Here is a 14,858-nt window from a genome sequence, read left to right as displayed (position 1 = left end):
GGGTCGCAGAATCTGCCTGGCTTTGAGCACTTAAAAGGTCACGCGGAGTCCATTCAATACGGATTGGTTGTGGTATGCGTGCCGATACACAGTGTATTTTGTTGTTTTGGCTGAACTTTGTTGTTTTAGTTCCTAATTTTTTTTAGAGCCTTTAGGGGCGCGCCGTAGTTACTGAATGTATACTACTTGCACCGTGTTTTTAATGCAATTAGTACATATTTATGCGTGCCTACTACATTATGTTTCCTTTGCTCTGAGCCTCTGACAACACTGTTTTAAAGCTTCATGTCTAAATATTATTCACCCTATTAACCGGCAAACCTCAAATCACTTCCTGGCATTTTTCTGTGCTTCTGATTTGGCTGAAGTCCTTATACAGCGGGCAAATATTTAATAATTTCTTTTTACCTCTACGGTGTACCGAATTGTTTGCATCCATGCTGCTGGAGTAGTTTTATCTGTGACTCATTTTGGATGCAGCTGACACTTTTGTTTTGCTTATAATTTCCACTTCGCTATGTAGTTGCCGAACACAAATGACTTCCCTTTCTTGCATTTTACACCTGCAACGCATGAAGTGATATCTGGGATGATTTCCGAGATGTCATGGCCCCCTGGAGTATCGTTCACTGCAGAGAAATCTCGCAGCTCCTTATGCGAATAAATTTTAATTTGAGTATACATTCTATCTGCTCTCTTTTGTAATGAATAAAGTAAAAATCACTGGTGAAACATGCTTCGTTTTTTTATTTTTTTATTTTTATTATTATTTTTTTTTTTATCGGACTGTAGCAGAGCGCTCTACCACACAGCGGTCGCACGCGCGTGTGACGTAGACCGCTCCACCCAGAGATTTCGTCACTTTGCTGGCAGCACCAATGGCGGCACTTGAAAGCCTGCTAGGCCCGGGAAAGCTGCAATTTTGTTTCGTCCGCCGCCACGCTGATAGCCGCCGCGTCGGTGCCCAATGCACGCAGTTATATCGTTTGCAATCCGCCCCAAAGCGCTGAGTCAGAATGATCTACGCCAGACGCACTCACTGCCGTTGGGTTACGCATTGAAGCCGCCTATCAGACTGATATTTGTGAACCTGTAACACGCGCTACAAATTTTTAATCGTAAGGAATAAAAGCCCAGAAACGACAGGATATTGGCAAGGAGACAACAAGGGGTGCACGCTACAGATATCCAATTCTTTTCCTCGGCTGTAATAATTAGAGGCCGAACTATATTTCTACAATACTGCATGCCTTTAATAACAAAAACTTGAGAAAAGTTATGCGTATGGCTAATGAGCGAACTAATTGAAGTACTCTTCCTCTTAACATGGTGCCCGCCGTAGCTTCCATGCAGCCCAAGGGCTGAAATAAATCCGAAACACTGAACTTCCCTGTCTATAACTCTCTACCGTGCCTAGATGCATCTACTGCATAAAATATCTTGTATTTGCCGAACAATTGTTTTCTCAACGCGCAAAAATCTCCCATCCGGCTAGAAAGTGCGCGACAACTAAGATTTCAAGAAGTGCATATAGCTTTAATCTGCATCGATCAATGTCTTAACATGTAAATTGTGGAAGTACAACTTTCCGTCATTTTTGCCGCGCATCTCCAAGAATCTGTGAGGAGCTCACGCTCAAGACTCATGTGTGTGAAACACCTATCCTCCCCCTTATAGATCGTTCGCTTTTATTGAACACAGCTTGGATCCTTGCAGCAACAATCACGATTTTGTCGCCGTGTTCCGGCGTGCCGCCACCGGGGTTAGATGGAGTGCCTGGCGCGGCTGATCCTGGAGCGGCGGCGGCGGCGGGGGCAGCGGCGGTTGCAGATGGTCGACCCGTTGTCGGCCAGTGTGGCGCCACCGGACGCGGCCGGCCGGGCATCGGCGGCGGCCGACGACTGCTGCAAGGCCGCCTGCTGGTCCAGCTCAGCCTGCATCAGGTTTTGGACGCGCGTCGTCAGGTCGGCCACGTCGGCCGATGTCAACCCCTCGGTGCTGATTGCTGGCAGCACGGTCATCGTCAGAGTGCCTGCGTGCCGCACGTCAATCTGATGATCGGAGAAAGCCTTACGTCGAAACAGCACGGGATATGACAGACGCAGCGTAGTGAAGGGCTTCGCATTAATGTCGACAGCTAGGGCTGTTTTAAACGTGCGCCGAAAGCTCAGAACGCATGGGCTTCGTCCTCATTTCTGCATGGGTATCAAACTTGTCCACTCGCGCTCAGCAAAAGAATGCTTTGAGCACTGAACACACGAGTAATTTTCGTTTGAGTACATATATACCGATAAATTAAACGCGTCGCTATATATACGCGATCCCTTATCGCGAAATTTGTTCTTTAAGTTTGACTACGCGCATGAGGAGTGCTCTAGATTTAAATCTTTCAGAATGCTTACCGTCATTGAATTTTCGCTCCTCCGGACTGAAGAACGACTTGTAGTAGCTGAACACCACGGGGAGTACAGGGGCCTAGAACAAAGAGGGTAGCGCGAGCAGAAGCTTCAAGCTCATAATGAAACAATCAGCAATCATGCCTGCGTTGTCGTCTACAGACGGACGGTGTCAGAGATATTAGAGCGGAAATAGAAATTGCGGTCGTTCCGCTTTTGTTAGTCAACGTCACTTGAGTCTGTTCGGTATGAACTATTTGCGCGCATATTTCGCCAAATTAGGTAAATGGCTACATTTAATCAGAGAGTGTGATGGAATTACATTTTCAGGCACAATGGCGAAGTGCTCCACGGTGAACCGTTATATCACTGCCATCGTAATTACAAACTTTTTTTCGTGAAACGTTCTTGTCATCTGGAAGTCCACTGGAGCTGCGTTACGTTACAGAGGAGTATACACAAGATAGGATACCGATTCAAGCGAGGACATCAGTTTCTGCAAAATACCAAGCGGAAGGCGTTGTATTTTGAAACGTAATGAACGCTTTCTCGGAAACTGAACGGATTGTGAACTTACTGGCCTCGAAAAATAGCTAGTCGACATACGGTTCAGCTCTACCGCGTGGCATAGGAAGAGGGTGGCTCTAACCTACGTGTGCTGGAAAGTTAAAAATGCCAATAATACCATAATACATTAAAAAAAAGTCGACAAAACTACATGGTGAATGCTGCCAGAAAATATTTTTATTTCTTGTCCCCAAATCCTCTGAACAGTGGCCGAGAGCCATCCCTTCAAATAAATGCTTAATTAACAAATAAATTAATTCATTCATTTATTTCTGCAGCTTAAGCAAGATTTCGAATTTCACTAGTGTCCAGTAATCGGCATAAATCTTCTTTTCTTTTATTTTTTTTTGATGGCTTGCGTATTAAACTGACCAAAGGGCATCGTGACCAGGACGGCGAAGGCGGCCAGACTCTTTTGTTCTGCGCGCATGTATTGCGGTCGAGTGTGTGTGAGCAGCAGACCCAAATGCGGGACAAATGCCTGTCCGGGTAAACGAAAGTCACAGGAGGCCACCACGCACAACCCGGTAAGACACTGTACTCGCGACAAACACGTTTAACCTTTCAGCCATTTTCGATAGCGCTCACCTGTCTCAATGCCAACCGCGTCGAAGTAAACGCGTTAAATAAAGGAATTTTTGTTTCGTGAAGTTCGGCTACGTTTGCATGGTTTGAAAATCGCGGCCGAACATCGCAAACGCAAATAAAGGTTTGTGCTGCATGCGCCTTAAAGCCATCAAGCACACCCAGTTTACCCTGCTGGTTCCCTCGTTATCGCATAGACACTGTCGGCCTCTTCAGTTTGGATGCGCCGGCTGCACCTGCAATACAAGGGATGCAGCATCGCCGTCCTCGTTTTTCCAGTGCCGCGCGAATCCCCTGCGCTTTCCTCCTCGTTTTGTCAAGGTGCAGGACTAGCACTGCACGATTTTCGTCCGTCGTGCACTCACGGTGACCACGATCGATTAATAGAGTCTTGTCGCGTTGTGTTAGGCCCCGTTATTTTTTATGCATCATGATCGGCCGTGTTAGCTTTTATCTTTCCAGGCGCGCAGCGGCGAAACTGTTGTTCGCGGTCCGAGATGTTCGCCTCGCCGTGCTGCGCAGTGGTTAGGGCGCTCGACTGCTGCGCCCCAAGGATGCGGGATCGAATCCTGGCCGCGCAGCAGCTTTTCGATGGAGGCGAAAAGCTAGGCGCCCGTGTGCTGTGCGATGTCAGTGCACGTTAAATAACCCCAGGCGGCCGAAATTTCCGCAGTCCTCCACTACATACCTCTCTCATAGCATGAGTCACTTTGGGACGTTAACCCCCACAAAACAAACCAAGATGTCCTCTTCTGCACAACAGTCGACGCTGGCCTCCAACGATGACGGCAATGATGCGGTTCTATGAACCTCTTTTGAAGGCGAAATTTGCTTTTCCCGAAGCGGGCGATTGCGCGATGGAACAAAATGATCGACCCGAAGCCGCAAGCGTGCACGACGGCTCTTTGACATCAGACTTGTCGACTATGGAATGCATCGACGTTTGTGAGTCTATCTACACTAGAGCAACGAGGCACGTGTCTTTCTTCAGATATTTGTTGACGCCCTTGTAATTCATGGATAGAAGGCCGAAACCTTCAATTTATTGCCACTGAACATTCAAACATCTCTCTAGTTATACTCACTCGCGGTACCTGCTCACAACTTTCTCGTGCCCAGGCTCATAAGTGGCATTCACGCGCCAACGCGCAGGCAACTTCAATGCACACATCGTCGAACTCTTCACCGGCACTCGACACCGGTGTCGCCGTATTCGTCCTCGCTTTCTGAGTCCAGCAGGTCCACGGCAGTTTCAAGACTTCAAGAACGGCCATAGCGATCATGCTATCGCAAGCGATATTTGCTATCCACTGTGCGCACTTTGGCGGCTGCTCGGCTGACTAGGTCGGCACTTGCATACTCGTTTGGCAAATGCCGTCAGGCGTTATAGTGTCGTGGTTCCACCTGCACTATCAGAATTGCCGCTGCACACTCAAGGCACCACTTGGTTGCGATGCTTTTCAGAATCAGTACAGACAGTGCAAGCCAACTCGAAGAGACTATCAGTGAATGCCATGCCCCTGAAGGTCAAATGGCCGCCGCTATATGCCGCCAAAGAACGTGCGAGCGCCCATGTTGCTGCAAAATGCCGTCGCGGCTGAGGTCGAGAACGTCTTATTATAAGCATGCAGGCACAGCCTGTAGGATATGGTCAGCATATTGTGCACCTCTCAGTGCCCGGCCGCTTCTCCGGGAAGCTTTTCGTGCCTCCTACGGTTCGAAAAATTTCTGTGGGATCTTTGCTGTGCTGTATACAAACTTGGCCATGCGCAAAGAGTTGGCCCAAGTCCTCCTCATGCATGCGTTCACGCGTTCCTTACATATTCATGGGCATACGTCGACTTAATCCCGCACACCGGAGGTAAACAACTGCTTCAGAGAAGCTAAGAGGAGCTCAAGAGCGGCCTGCGTGACAGAAACGCGGCTGCCATCTCGTTTTTTGAGTGCGATATTTTAGTTTCTCCCCATCTTTATTACGAGCTGCTCCGCGAATCTTGGCCCCATGAACTCGCAGCGCTTGAGTCTCAGTCGCATCCGAGCTACGCACAACTCGCCTCCATCCAACTCGTTAGAAGTTTTGCTGCTGATGAATCTCAGTTATCCACGATTTATTTAATTCGTCCATCAAACATGTTGCATCAGCGGACGTATAGTTCTTTGCACAATTTTGTAAACGAAACTTGGCCGCTATTTCCCGCACAAGCGACCTTTTAACACTGCAAAATGCGAACAGCTGTCGTCGGAAGCAGTCGTATGCTGTACAATGTAACCCGATGTTACTGTTACCCACTCTACATGTGGTGCGTGTTGAAAGGCCCCCGGTATGCAACCAAAACGGAAAATTCTAGGGGGCGCTTTGGACCACTAAAGTGCGATGAGGCGAGAGCCTTTATAGCGCAGTGGTCCGTAGCTCTCCACTACGGTATCTCTTTCTCTCTTCTTGCACTGCCACCTTCCTCCTTTTTCTTATGGCTAGGTTCAGGTGTCCGTGAAGAATTGTGACAGATACTGCGCCTTTTATTTCCAATTTGGAACGCCGCTGATGCCTGCTGTACTGCGTCTGCTTCTGTATGCTGTGTGGTGCGGCGTTCGAGGAAGCGCCAAATGAGAAGCGCAGCGCGGGCGCCCGGATCGGACGCCCGGCAGGATCAGCTTCGCATGTGTGAATCGCCTGGTGATGTCATCGGTCATGACCAGACGTGACGTCATCACGGAATGTGACGTCATGATGACGGCAGTTCCGGTTATTATACGTGACCGAATGTGGCATCATAATGACGTCACGACTGGTCATGACGTCACCAGTTGATGACGTCACAGTCTCGTGGTATCCGCGGAATCTCGCGAAGAAGTGGGACACTTCTCGCGGAGCATGCACGGATGGACACGCTGGCGAGTCATGAGCAATTAAAGGCTTTCGCCTTAAAATTTAGAGTGATGCATTTACTCCATCGGGGTTCCACGTGAAGCACTGACTGTCCTCTGCGTGCCGTCGGTGTGGTAAGCGCCTGACCAACAATATGGGTACGAACTGATGAATCAATTGACTGGTTAGTTACCTTCTGTACTGAGCCATGCGTTTAGCGAAGCAAATGGACAAAAGAGGAAAGAGCACGTGATAAGCTAACGTGGGCCTAATGTGATGCGGAGTACCACCGCGCCCCGACGAGACACGCTTTGAAAGTGCACTCTCAAGCTGGGGTACTTAGACTCGCATGCGTAGCCATATAGCTGAGCGCTCACCTGGCTGTTCACTGCCATGTGGAAGGCGCCTTTCTTGAAAGGCAGCATCGTAGGCCTTGGATTTCGCGTTCCTTCGGGAAACACCACGAAGCTCATCTGCGTGTAGGTGCGCATTGAGATGAACAAAGACGACAACATGAAAAGAAATGAGCGCGTGCCTGCCTTGCATGAACTGACAAAAAGCTTGCACATGTCAGTCGCGCTGCCGAGCGCAGTGCATTGGAGTGCGCCGTACAAACTAGAGCACTGCACGGGATCGGGCCGGCTTGGCATTAGCTGTTCGCTGGGCCGGACCCGGGGATAAATTTGCGGGCCCTGCGAGCCAGGGTCGTGCTTCGGACCGCGCACATGCCAATATCCAGCTTTAGATTCATCATTGTAGAGTGAAGTACATTTGGGGCGTTACAGAAGCGTCACAGATGAAATATATATATATATATATATATATATATATATATATATATATATATATATATATATATATATATATATAGGGGAAATGAGGGTGCTCGTTATAATACATGAAGGAAAGAAGCCAACAGTCGGCGAGGACGTTCCCTGTTCGCCGCTATGGCTGAGGGTGGCGCTGGTGAACACTCTCAAGGTTCGTATACAGACAACATAAATACCCAAGCAAGTAGCAGGGGGGACAGTGGCCGATGTAGCTCAGTTGGAAGAGCACCGGACGCGATATTCGGAGGTCGTGGGTTCGGTTCCCACCATCGGCACGTTGTTCTTCTACTTTGTGTTTAATTATCTTCCCCCAAAAAAGATTACGTTACTAATTTCTGTGATTATCCAAGTAAACAAAAAAAAAGACATAAAGTACCATCCCCAACGCTTTCCTTGGCCTCGCCGACTGTTGGCTTCTTTCCTTCATGTATTATAACGAGCACCCTCATTTCCCCTTAATTGATCTGCTTGTAGCTTACGGGGGTCTCGGTTCTGGCAGTCTTGAAGCCATAGGTAGCGTAAGAGGGTTCTAGCACAGCTTTCGCCCTCGCTCTTGATCACGTTCTACGTGACGCTGGCGGTAACAAAGGACGTTCCACGTTCGCCGCTATGGCTGAGGGTGGCGCTGGTGAACACTCTCAAGGTTCGTATACAGACAACATAAATACCCAAGCAAGTAGCAGGGGGGACAGTGGCCGATGCAGCTCAGTTGGAAGAGCACCGGACGCGATATTCGGAGGTCGTGGGTTCGGTTCCCACCATCGGCACGTTGTTTTTTCTTCTACTTTGTGTTTAATTATCTTCCCCCAAAAAAGATTACATTACTAATTTCTGTGATTATCCAAGTAAACAATAAAAAAAAAAGACATAAAGTACCATCCCCAACGCTTTCCTTGGCCTCGCCGACTGTTGGCTTCTTTCCTTCACACACACACACACACACACACACACACACACACACACACACACACACACACACACACACACACACACACACACACACACACACACACACACACACACACACACACACACACACACACACACACACACACACACACACACACACACACACACACACACACACACACACACACACACACACACACACACACACACACACACACACACACACACACACACACACACACACACACACACACACACACACACACACACACACACACACACACACACACACACACACACACACACACACACACACACACACACACACACACACACACACACACACACACACACACACACACACACACACACACACACACACACACATATATATATATATATATATATATATATATATATATATATATATATATATATATATATATATATATATATATATAGTGCGCGCTGACAAAAAGTTAAGGCTTATTGACTTATTTACTGTTACCACGCCGCAGGGCATAAGTGCACAGTTAAGGCGCTCGACTACTGCGCCAGTGTACCTGGGTTTCATCGTGATCTTAGCGGCCACGTTCCGATTAAGGCGGATATGCTGGTACCTGTGTGATGTCAGTGCATGTTAAAGAAGCTATAGATGGTCAAAATAATCCGTAGCCCTCAACTACGGCGTGGCTCATAGCCTGGGGACGTAATTACGCAAGTCGTTTTGCTTTTCGTCTCTAGGCGACCAGTCGCTTTAATATTTAGACATCGTGGGTCATAAAATGTGACTGATTATAAATCTTGAGTGAACGCAGAGTTGTTTATTACATGTGAATGCAGCCTTTTTCACTTGCCTCTCGGACCTTCCGAGTTCTAAATGCAATCTCTGCTCATCTACGAATTTCACTGCTCAAAAAGCCAACCGGCCGAACAAGCCTTATCATCAGTTCCTTTTCATAAAAAAAAAAAAAAAAAGAATCTTCAAGCGTTACTGTGAATTAAGCTTCTTTGTCAGCCAGTTCTTTATTTGCATAGCAGGAGTATACCTGCTCAGAGTGAGCAGTTCAGTTAGTCCATCACTTTGAGAACGGGCCCGAGCTGGGGTTCACTTCGAACTGTGTGGGATGGGCTGGGCTCAGTAGAGCGATAATTTGGCGCCCCGGGCCGAACCCGTGCTTGAAATCGCGGGTCTGGGCCAGGCTCTGACTTCGGGCCTCGGGATCGGGCCGGGATCATGCCTGAGACTGAAGCTCGTACCTCGTACTACAAACCATTACGCTCCGTCCACGCGGATGTCAGCGCACTTGCACTTTTGTCTTTTGTGAGCAGGTGGAGGAAGCTCGAAGGTCGTACTATGACTACTTCCACCGCGCTTGAGCGAGTTGCACACTACACCCCTGCGAGCAGCATGGCGACCTGAAATAACGAGACTGTAAAGGTGCGTGTGCGCGCACTTTGCCATTCCGGACGTCCTCAAGGCGGCTGTTAAGCGCTCGGTGGCTCTGCTCTCGATCATGCCGGTTTATGAAGACGCTGCCAGCTAGGTAACAGGCCATCGCCATTGGGCCCGTGTACATCAGCTCCCGTTTCATCACCGGCACGCACGGGTGGACCTCGCTCCACAAGTGCATCAACCCTGCATAGATTCCAGCATGTCACGTGCTTTCCCTAGGGTATATAGTTACGCGGTCGTCGCCGTAGCTAACAGTCGTCCAGGCACAACACTTCTAGTGGCGCTCCGACGAGTCGTATAGTTGGGGGATATTTTTTCACAGCGCCGTGAGCATAATAGCTGTTGCAGTGAGCGTTGTACAGCTGCGTGTATCACTGCACTAAATGCCAGAAGGCCTGCTTCTGAGCTCATTACCTCATTTTTCCACTCCCCGTACCATTGTGGTAAACATTAATAAACGGGAATCTGCGAGTCCGCTATCGTTCGCTGCGGTTACTGATGCGACCTCACACCATCTATACCTGATTATTATACGCCCAATGAAAATATACAGCTTCGGCGGTCAGTGTTGGTACAGGGGTTCTCAAATTGTTTCGCGCCTACTCTTTTGTTATGGCATGGCGCACCAAGACATGCGGAAATTTTCACAGTGCTCACTTCAACCAGTGAGCAACCAGCAATGTCTGATAAAGCGACTAGGCTGTTGCTTTCGTTTCGTTCATAAGTTTTTAAATGAAGCAGCAGCATCATCGACTTGCCGCTCAATAAGAACCCCGGTGCACCGCTCCATGATTTTTTTTTTTCCATAAACTTAGTAGGCAACACGGTACCGCAGTAATTAAAGGTGCTTTCCCTGCGCTGCAGGGCGCATGCAAAGTGCTGCGTCACCGGTGAGGTTCAGTAGTCTAAATTATGCCTCTGTAAATGGCACCAGTCGGCTCCTTAACGATTGGAGCCACACTACTTTTGTTTAGGATTATGCAACTCTACAAGTGTAGTGTGGCCCTACACAACCTTCTTATACGCTGCGGATTTTAGGATTTCAGCAGCTTCTCCTCGAAGGAAGGAGTTCCGCTCAGCCAAGAAAGTATGTGCAGCAAGTTTAGAGTGTAGGACCGGAGAATTGTTTGTTTTATCAGTTATTGTTTTAACTTCCGGATAACTCGCCATACCAGCCAATTGTGGGGTTTAACATCCCAAAGCAACTCAGGCTATGAGAGACGCCGTAGTGCAGGACTCCAGAAATGTCGACCACCCGGGGTTCTTTAACGTGCACTGACATCGCACAGCACACGGGCGCCTTGCTTTTCGCCTCCATCGAAAAGCGGCCGCCGAGGCCGGGATTCGATCCCGCGTCCTTGGGAACAGTAGCCGAGCGCAGTAACCACTGCACCACCCGGGCGGGGTATACCAGCCAATTGATCCAAGCGTGTCCTAATCAAATTATCTCCTTCCCAGTCCAGTAGTATGAACTGCGTCCGACTTTTTTTTTTCGAAAGCTTAGGATGCGATAATTTTTTTTTTCGAGAACAAAATTGAAATAGCTTTCCCTGCGTTGAAAACTTCAGGCTGCGAGCTGGGAAAAATCCAGCGTGAAGAAACAAACCGCCAAACACGCTTGCCCTGATCCCCACTCTTTTTCACAGCATCTGCAGTGGAGTGACAGGATATGAAATTGACTATATGTCAATTAGATTGGTGCTAAATGAAGCCTAGAAAGACTTTTACAAAAATAAACCTCGACTCCTGTTCCTGCGACTTGAAATATTTGGACCAATTTTTATATCGCCCGTCTCAGACGTGGACATGCGTACAACTGCACGGCGCTTAGTTTTCGCGACTCTTGTAACATGCTTTGTGACAGCAGGGCTGGGCACCTCATAGAGATGTCTGCATTCGCAAGAAGCTTGATCAGAGAACAGACTGGTGGTCATCAAAGGGTGACCTGTGATTGCGTTGTAAGTGCCGCGGATGTGAAATATAGCCACGCGCGTTTCATCCTGCGGCCGGAAGACCGGTATATATTATGTCCCCGCTGCGCTAAATCTCCCTCACGTCTACTGCGCGTTTCTTTCTCGGATACTTTCGTCCTCACATTTCTTAAAAGCAAGTTGGTCTCACCGAAAACGTCCAGGCTGGACTGGTGATTGGCGACGAGTATGAATCGTTTGTCCTTGGGTATGCGCTCCTGGTGCAGCAGGACGAGCTTCAGGCCCACGGTCCATGCCAGCCGCTTCAGGATGAAGCTGAGTAGGCTGTGCGCCGCAGGGAAAGAAACGGTTTTCGTATCTCCCTTTTTCAAAACGTTCACTCTCATTACCTCTCTCCTCAGTTTTGCGCGGACTTCGCTGTCGCATTCGGCAGCGCATCTGCAAGTTGCAACGGTTGGTTGGCGACATAGTTGAAAGAGGAAAATATTCTCTCCATTTCTATAGGAGACAGGGGAGAGGGAAATTGAGAGAGGGAAGATGATGAAAGGGGAATGACGGCCTTAAAGGGGCATAGGGGCTTGGGAGGCTATGACGAGAGCAGAGTAATGCGCAACCTGAGGGTCGTGCCGCGGGACAATACGAATGATGTCTACCGTGGGAAAAGGTTATAACGACAGCAAAGGAGTGCGGACGACACGCTATCCAGTGTTTCTAAACAGACGTACAAGTTAACTGTTAGTGACGTAAGTGATATTTCAAATAACGTTGACTCGAGAGTATGAATGAAGTCAGTCCTGGACTATAGTCTGTATTTACCACTGGCTGCCTGAATGCGAGAAAACAAAAATAAAATAGGACATATATCTAGGAACGTTTTGCTTTCACAACGCAGCAAACGCTCTAACATGGTCTCGCAACCGTTCTGCAATTTTCAAGATAAAGGCTTTTCACTCATTGTCAGCGCGTAGGGAGAACACGGAGGAGAAATTAAAGGAAAGGCGCCAAAACTTTCAGTTCGCTGCCGCCGCAGCAGCGCATGCACCATCAAGATCGTCTCTAGAATGTGCTAACCCAATACTGCGCATGATTGGGCTCACTGCAGTGTCGGACAGAAAACATAAGTGCGTCTAACAACCATGTTAGCCCTATAGTTACTGCTGCAGCAGAAAGTTCCCCCATTCTACTCTCTGCTCCCTTCGCTTTTATAAAGAAAAAAAAAGGGGGGGGGGGGGCGACTAGAGTAATAGACGCATCACAGGAAACCACGTCAGCTCAATCGCTTCCGGCAACAAACTCTTTTAGGCGGCTGCTTACAAGCGTGGATAAAGCTGTCCGAGTGATCACAGAGCGCGGCGGTGTTAGTGTTGTTCTCATTACGGCCATCGTCGGGTATTTGCAAGCAGAACGGGGCCGTCGGCGTACTCGCTCTTCTAAAAGTAAAAATGTTCCACGAATCCCGGTCAGTGAGCTTCCCATTGGACCACTCCCACTGACGTACCAAAATGTAGCAGTGGTACGCGGTTGCGCGGACAGTGATAGGAAAGGGAGACCGCAACAAACGAAGGCAGCAGCAAGGGGCGTAGGCGTCTCTGCCCCCAAGCACTTTTCAGGAGGTGCACTTGGCGAATGTTGAACGCGTGCTCTTTTTATCATTAGCTTGAGTCGCAGCCCGACTGTAGTTAGTCGCTCCCCTGTGCTAGCACTAGCAAGCCGGCAGCTTGATATGGAAAGTTTCCGTATTAGTCGGCCACTGCCCCCTGCAACACGCTACAAGTCAATGACGTGTGACCTGCGCTATCAGACATGGTCCACGCACTCCTCATCCTTTTTCGCACAGTGTGCAGTCCGCATAAACTCTCACGGCCCAAACGCAGTGGCTCAGCGTTTAGGGTGCCCGACTGCTGAACCCAAGGACGCGGGACCGAATTCCGGCCGCTTTTAGATGGAGGTGAAAAGCAAGGCGCCCGTGAAATGTGCGATGTAAGTGCACGTTGAAAACCTCCAGGTGGTTAGAATTTTCGGCGCTGTCCACTGCGGCATTCCTCATAGTCTGAGTCGCTTGGGGACTTTTAACTCTACAAAACAACGTGTCGGCGCTGCACGCGAGAACCTTTAACTCTGACGAAACGCGATTGTAGTGTTCACCTTCTCCTCGCGGCTCCGCTGGTTCGCTTCCGGTTACTTGGCAGGGCTATGAGCTGTGCTGAGGTCTGATCAGTGTAATGTTTGTAATGCAGCTAACGTTGTAACAAATACTTGCGCTCTCAATTCAGCGCATTGACTCATTTGAAATGGCAGCGCGAATGCACGATGAAGGCTGTCTGAGCATTCAGCTTTGACTCGTGGAACCCGAGCTTTATGTGGCTAAATACCAAATGAGGAGCGGGACCACGTACCAGTTGTAGGTGTTAAATCTAAAATGCCGTTACGGCACTCGCGAATCACTGCACTCGAGGAGAGCGACTGCCTTCGCCCGCTGTACGAAAAAGAAAATACCCCCAATGAAATGGCCTGTTGAGCGATATGAAATGAGTGCCTAATGGCCTTGGGGACTCACAGCATGTTAGCCGGGTTGAAGGGCCTGAAGAGACTCGGCAAGCAGGACAGCGCACACACCGCCGTCAGGAGCACGACGTAGATGGTTAAGCGGAAGAAGAAGCGGAACTTCTGGTTCCGCTTGACCAGCGCCGCGACGACCACGAGGATGAGACCTGTCCCCAGGCCCCAGGGGCCGACCACCTTGCCCAGCCGCATGGCTGATCGCCGCCCTTCCGGGGCCACCGCCGCCGCCACTGCTGGCCTGTTCTTCTTCTTCGCGCCTCAGAAGACATGGCACATACCCATAGGGGGAGAAGGGTTTGCCAGTGTTTGGTGCTGGCACAAGCAACGAATAACTAATCCAGACTTAGGCTTTACCATACATAAATCATGAATTAGTATTCACTATCGATGAAAAATATTTTTGAAGAAAAAAATTAAGGTAGTAGGGATTGTATTCGAGGAAAAAAAAATGGTGAATAAAAGTAAGCGCAGACCAAATAGAAAAATCTTCTGGTTGCAATATTGTACCTATGAAGTAGATCACACTTACACTGGCTCTAGTGCATGCCTTTTCACAGTTGCACCGAAGGAGAGGAGGATAGGAATTGTAAATGGCAACGCTAATTTTGGGAGGAAAATTTGCAAATAATTTTTTTTTTTCGGGAGCATACTTCCGACAGGATGGGATGTAATCATCGAGGTTTTTCACGTCATCGCCTGGCGCACAAAGATTTGGCGATGCGAATTCAGAACGATATAAATAAACGATTGAAGCAA

General features: G+C 48.8%; 1 protein-coding gene across 1 annotated transcript; it reads right to left on the bottom strand.

Moving 5' to 3' along the window:
- Positions 1-1,438: 1,438 nt before the first annotated feature.
- Positions 1,439-14,294, bottom strand: LOC146202570 (1-acyl-sn-glycerol-3-phosphate acyltransferase beta-like). The gene is made up of 6 exons (XM_084584830.1): positions 14,098-14,294; positions 11,731-11,864; positions 9,611-9,792; positions 6,792-6,887; positions 2,403-2,475; positions 1,439-2,032 (listed from the first exon to the last, which is right to left on the bottom strand). The coding sequence occupies exons 1-6, from the start codon at positions 14,292-14,294 to the stop codon at positions 1,764-1,766; spliced, it is 951 nt and encodes a 316-aa protein (XP_084440956.1). The 3' UTR covers positions 1,439-1,763.
- Positions 14,295-14,858: the final 564 nt, after the last annotated feature.

This window comes from Amblyomma maculatum, chromosome 1 (genome assembly GCF_055883805.1).
Source record: "Amblyomma maculatum isolate TAMU_Amacu chromosome 1, ASM5588380v1, whole genome shotgun sequence".
In the NCBI taxonomy this organism is placed as follows: Eukaryota; Metazoa; Arthropoda; class Arachnida; order Ixodida; family Ixodidae; genus Amblyomma; species Amblyomma maculatum.
This window is presented reverse-complemented; position numbering and strand designations above follow the sequence as displayed.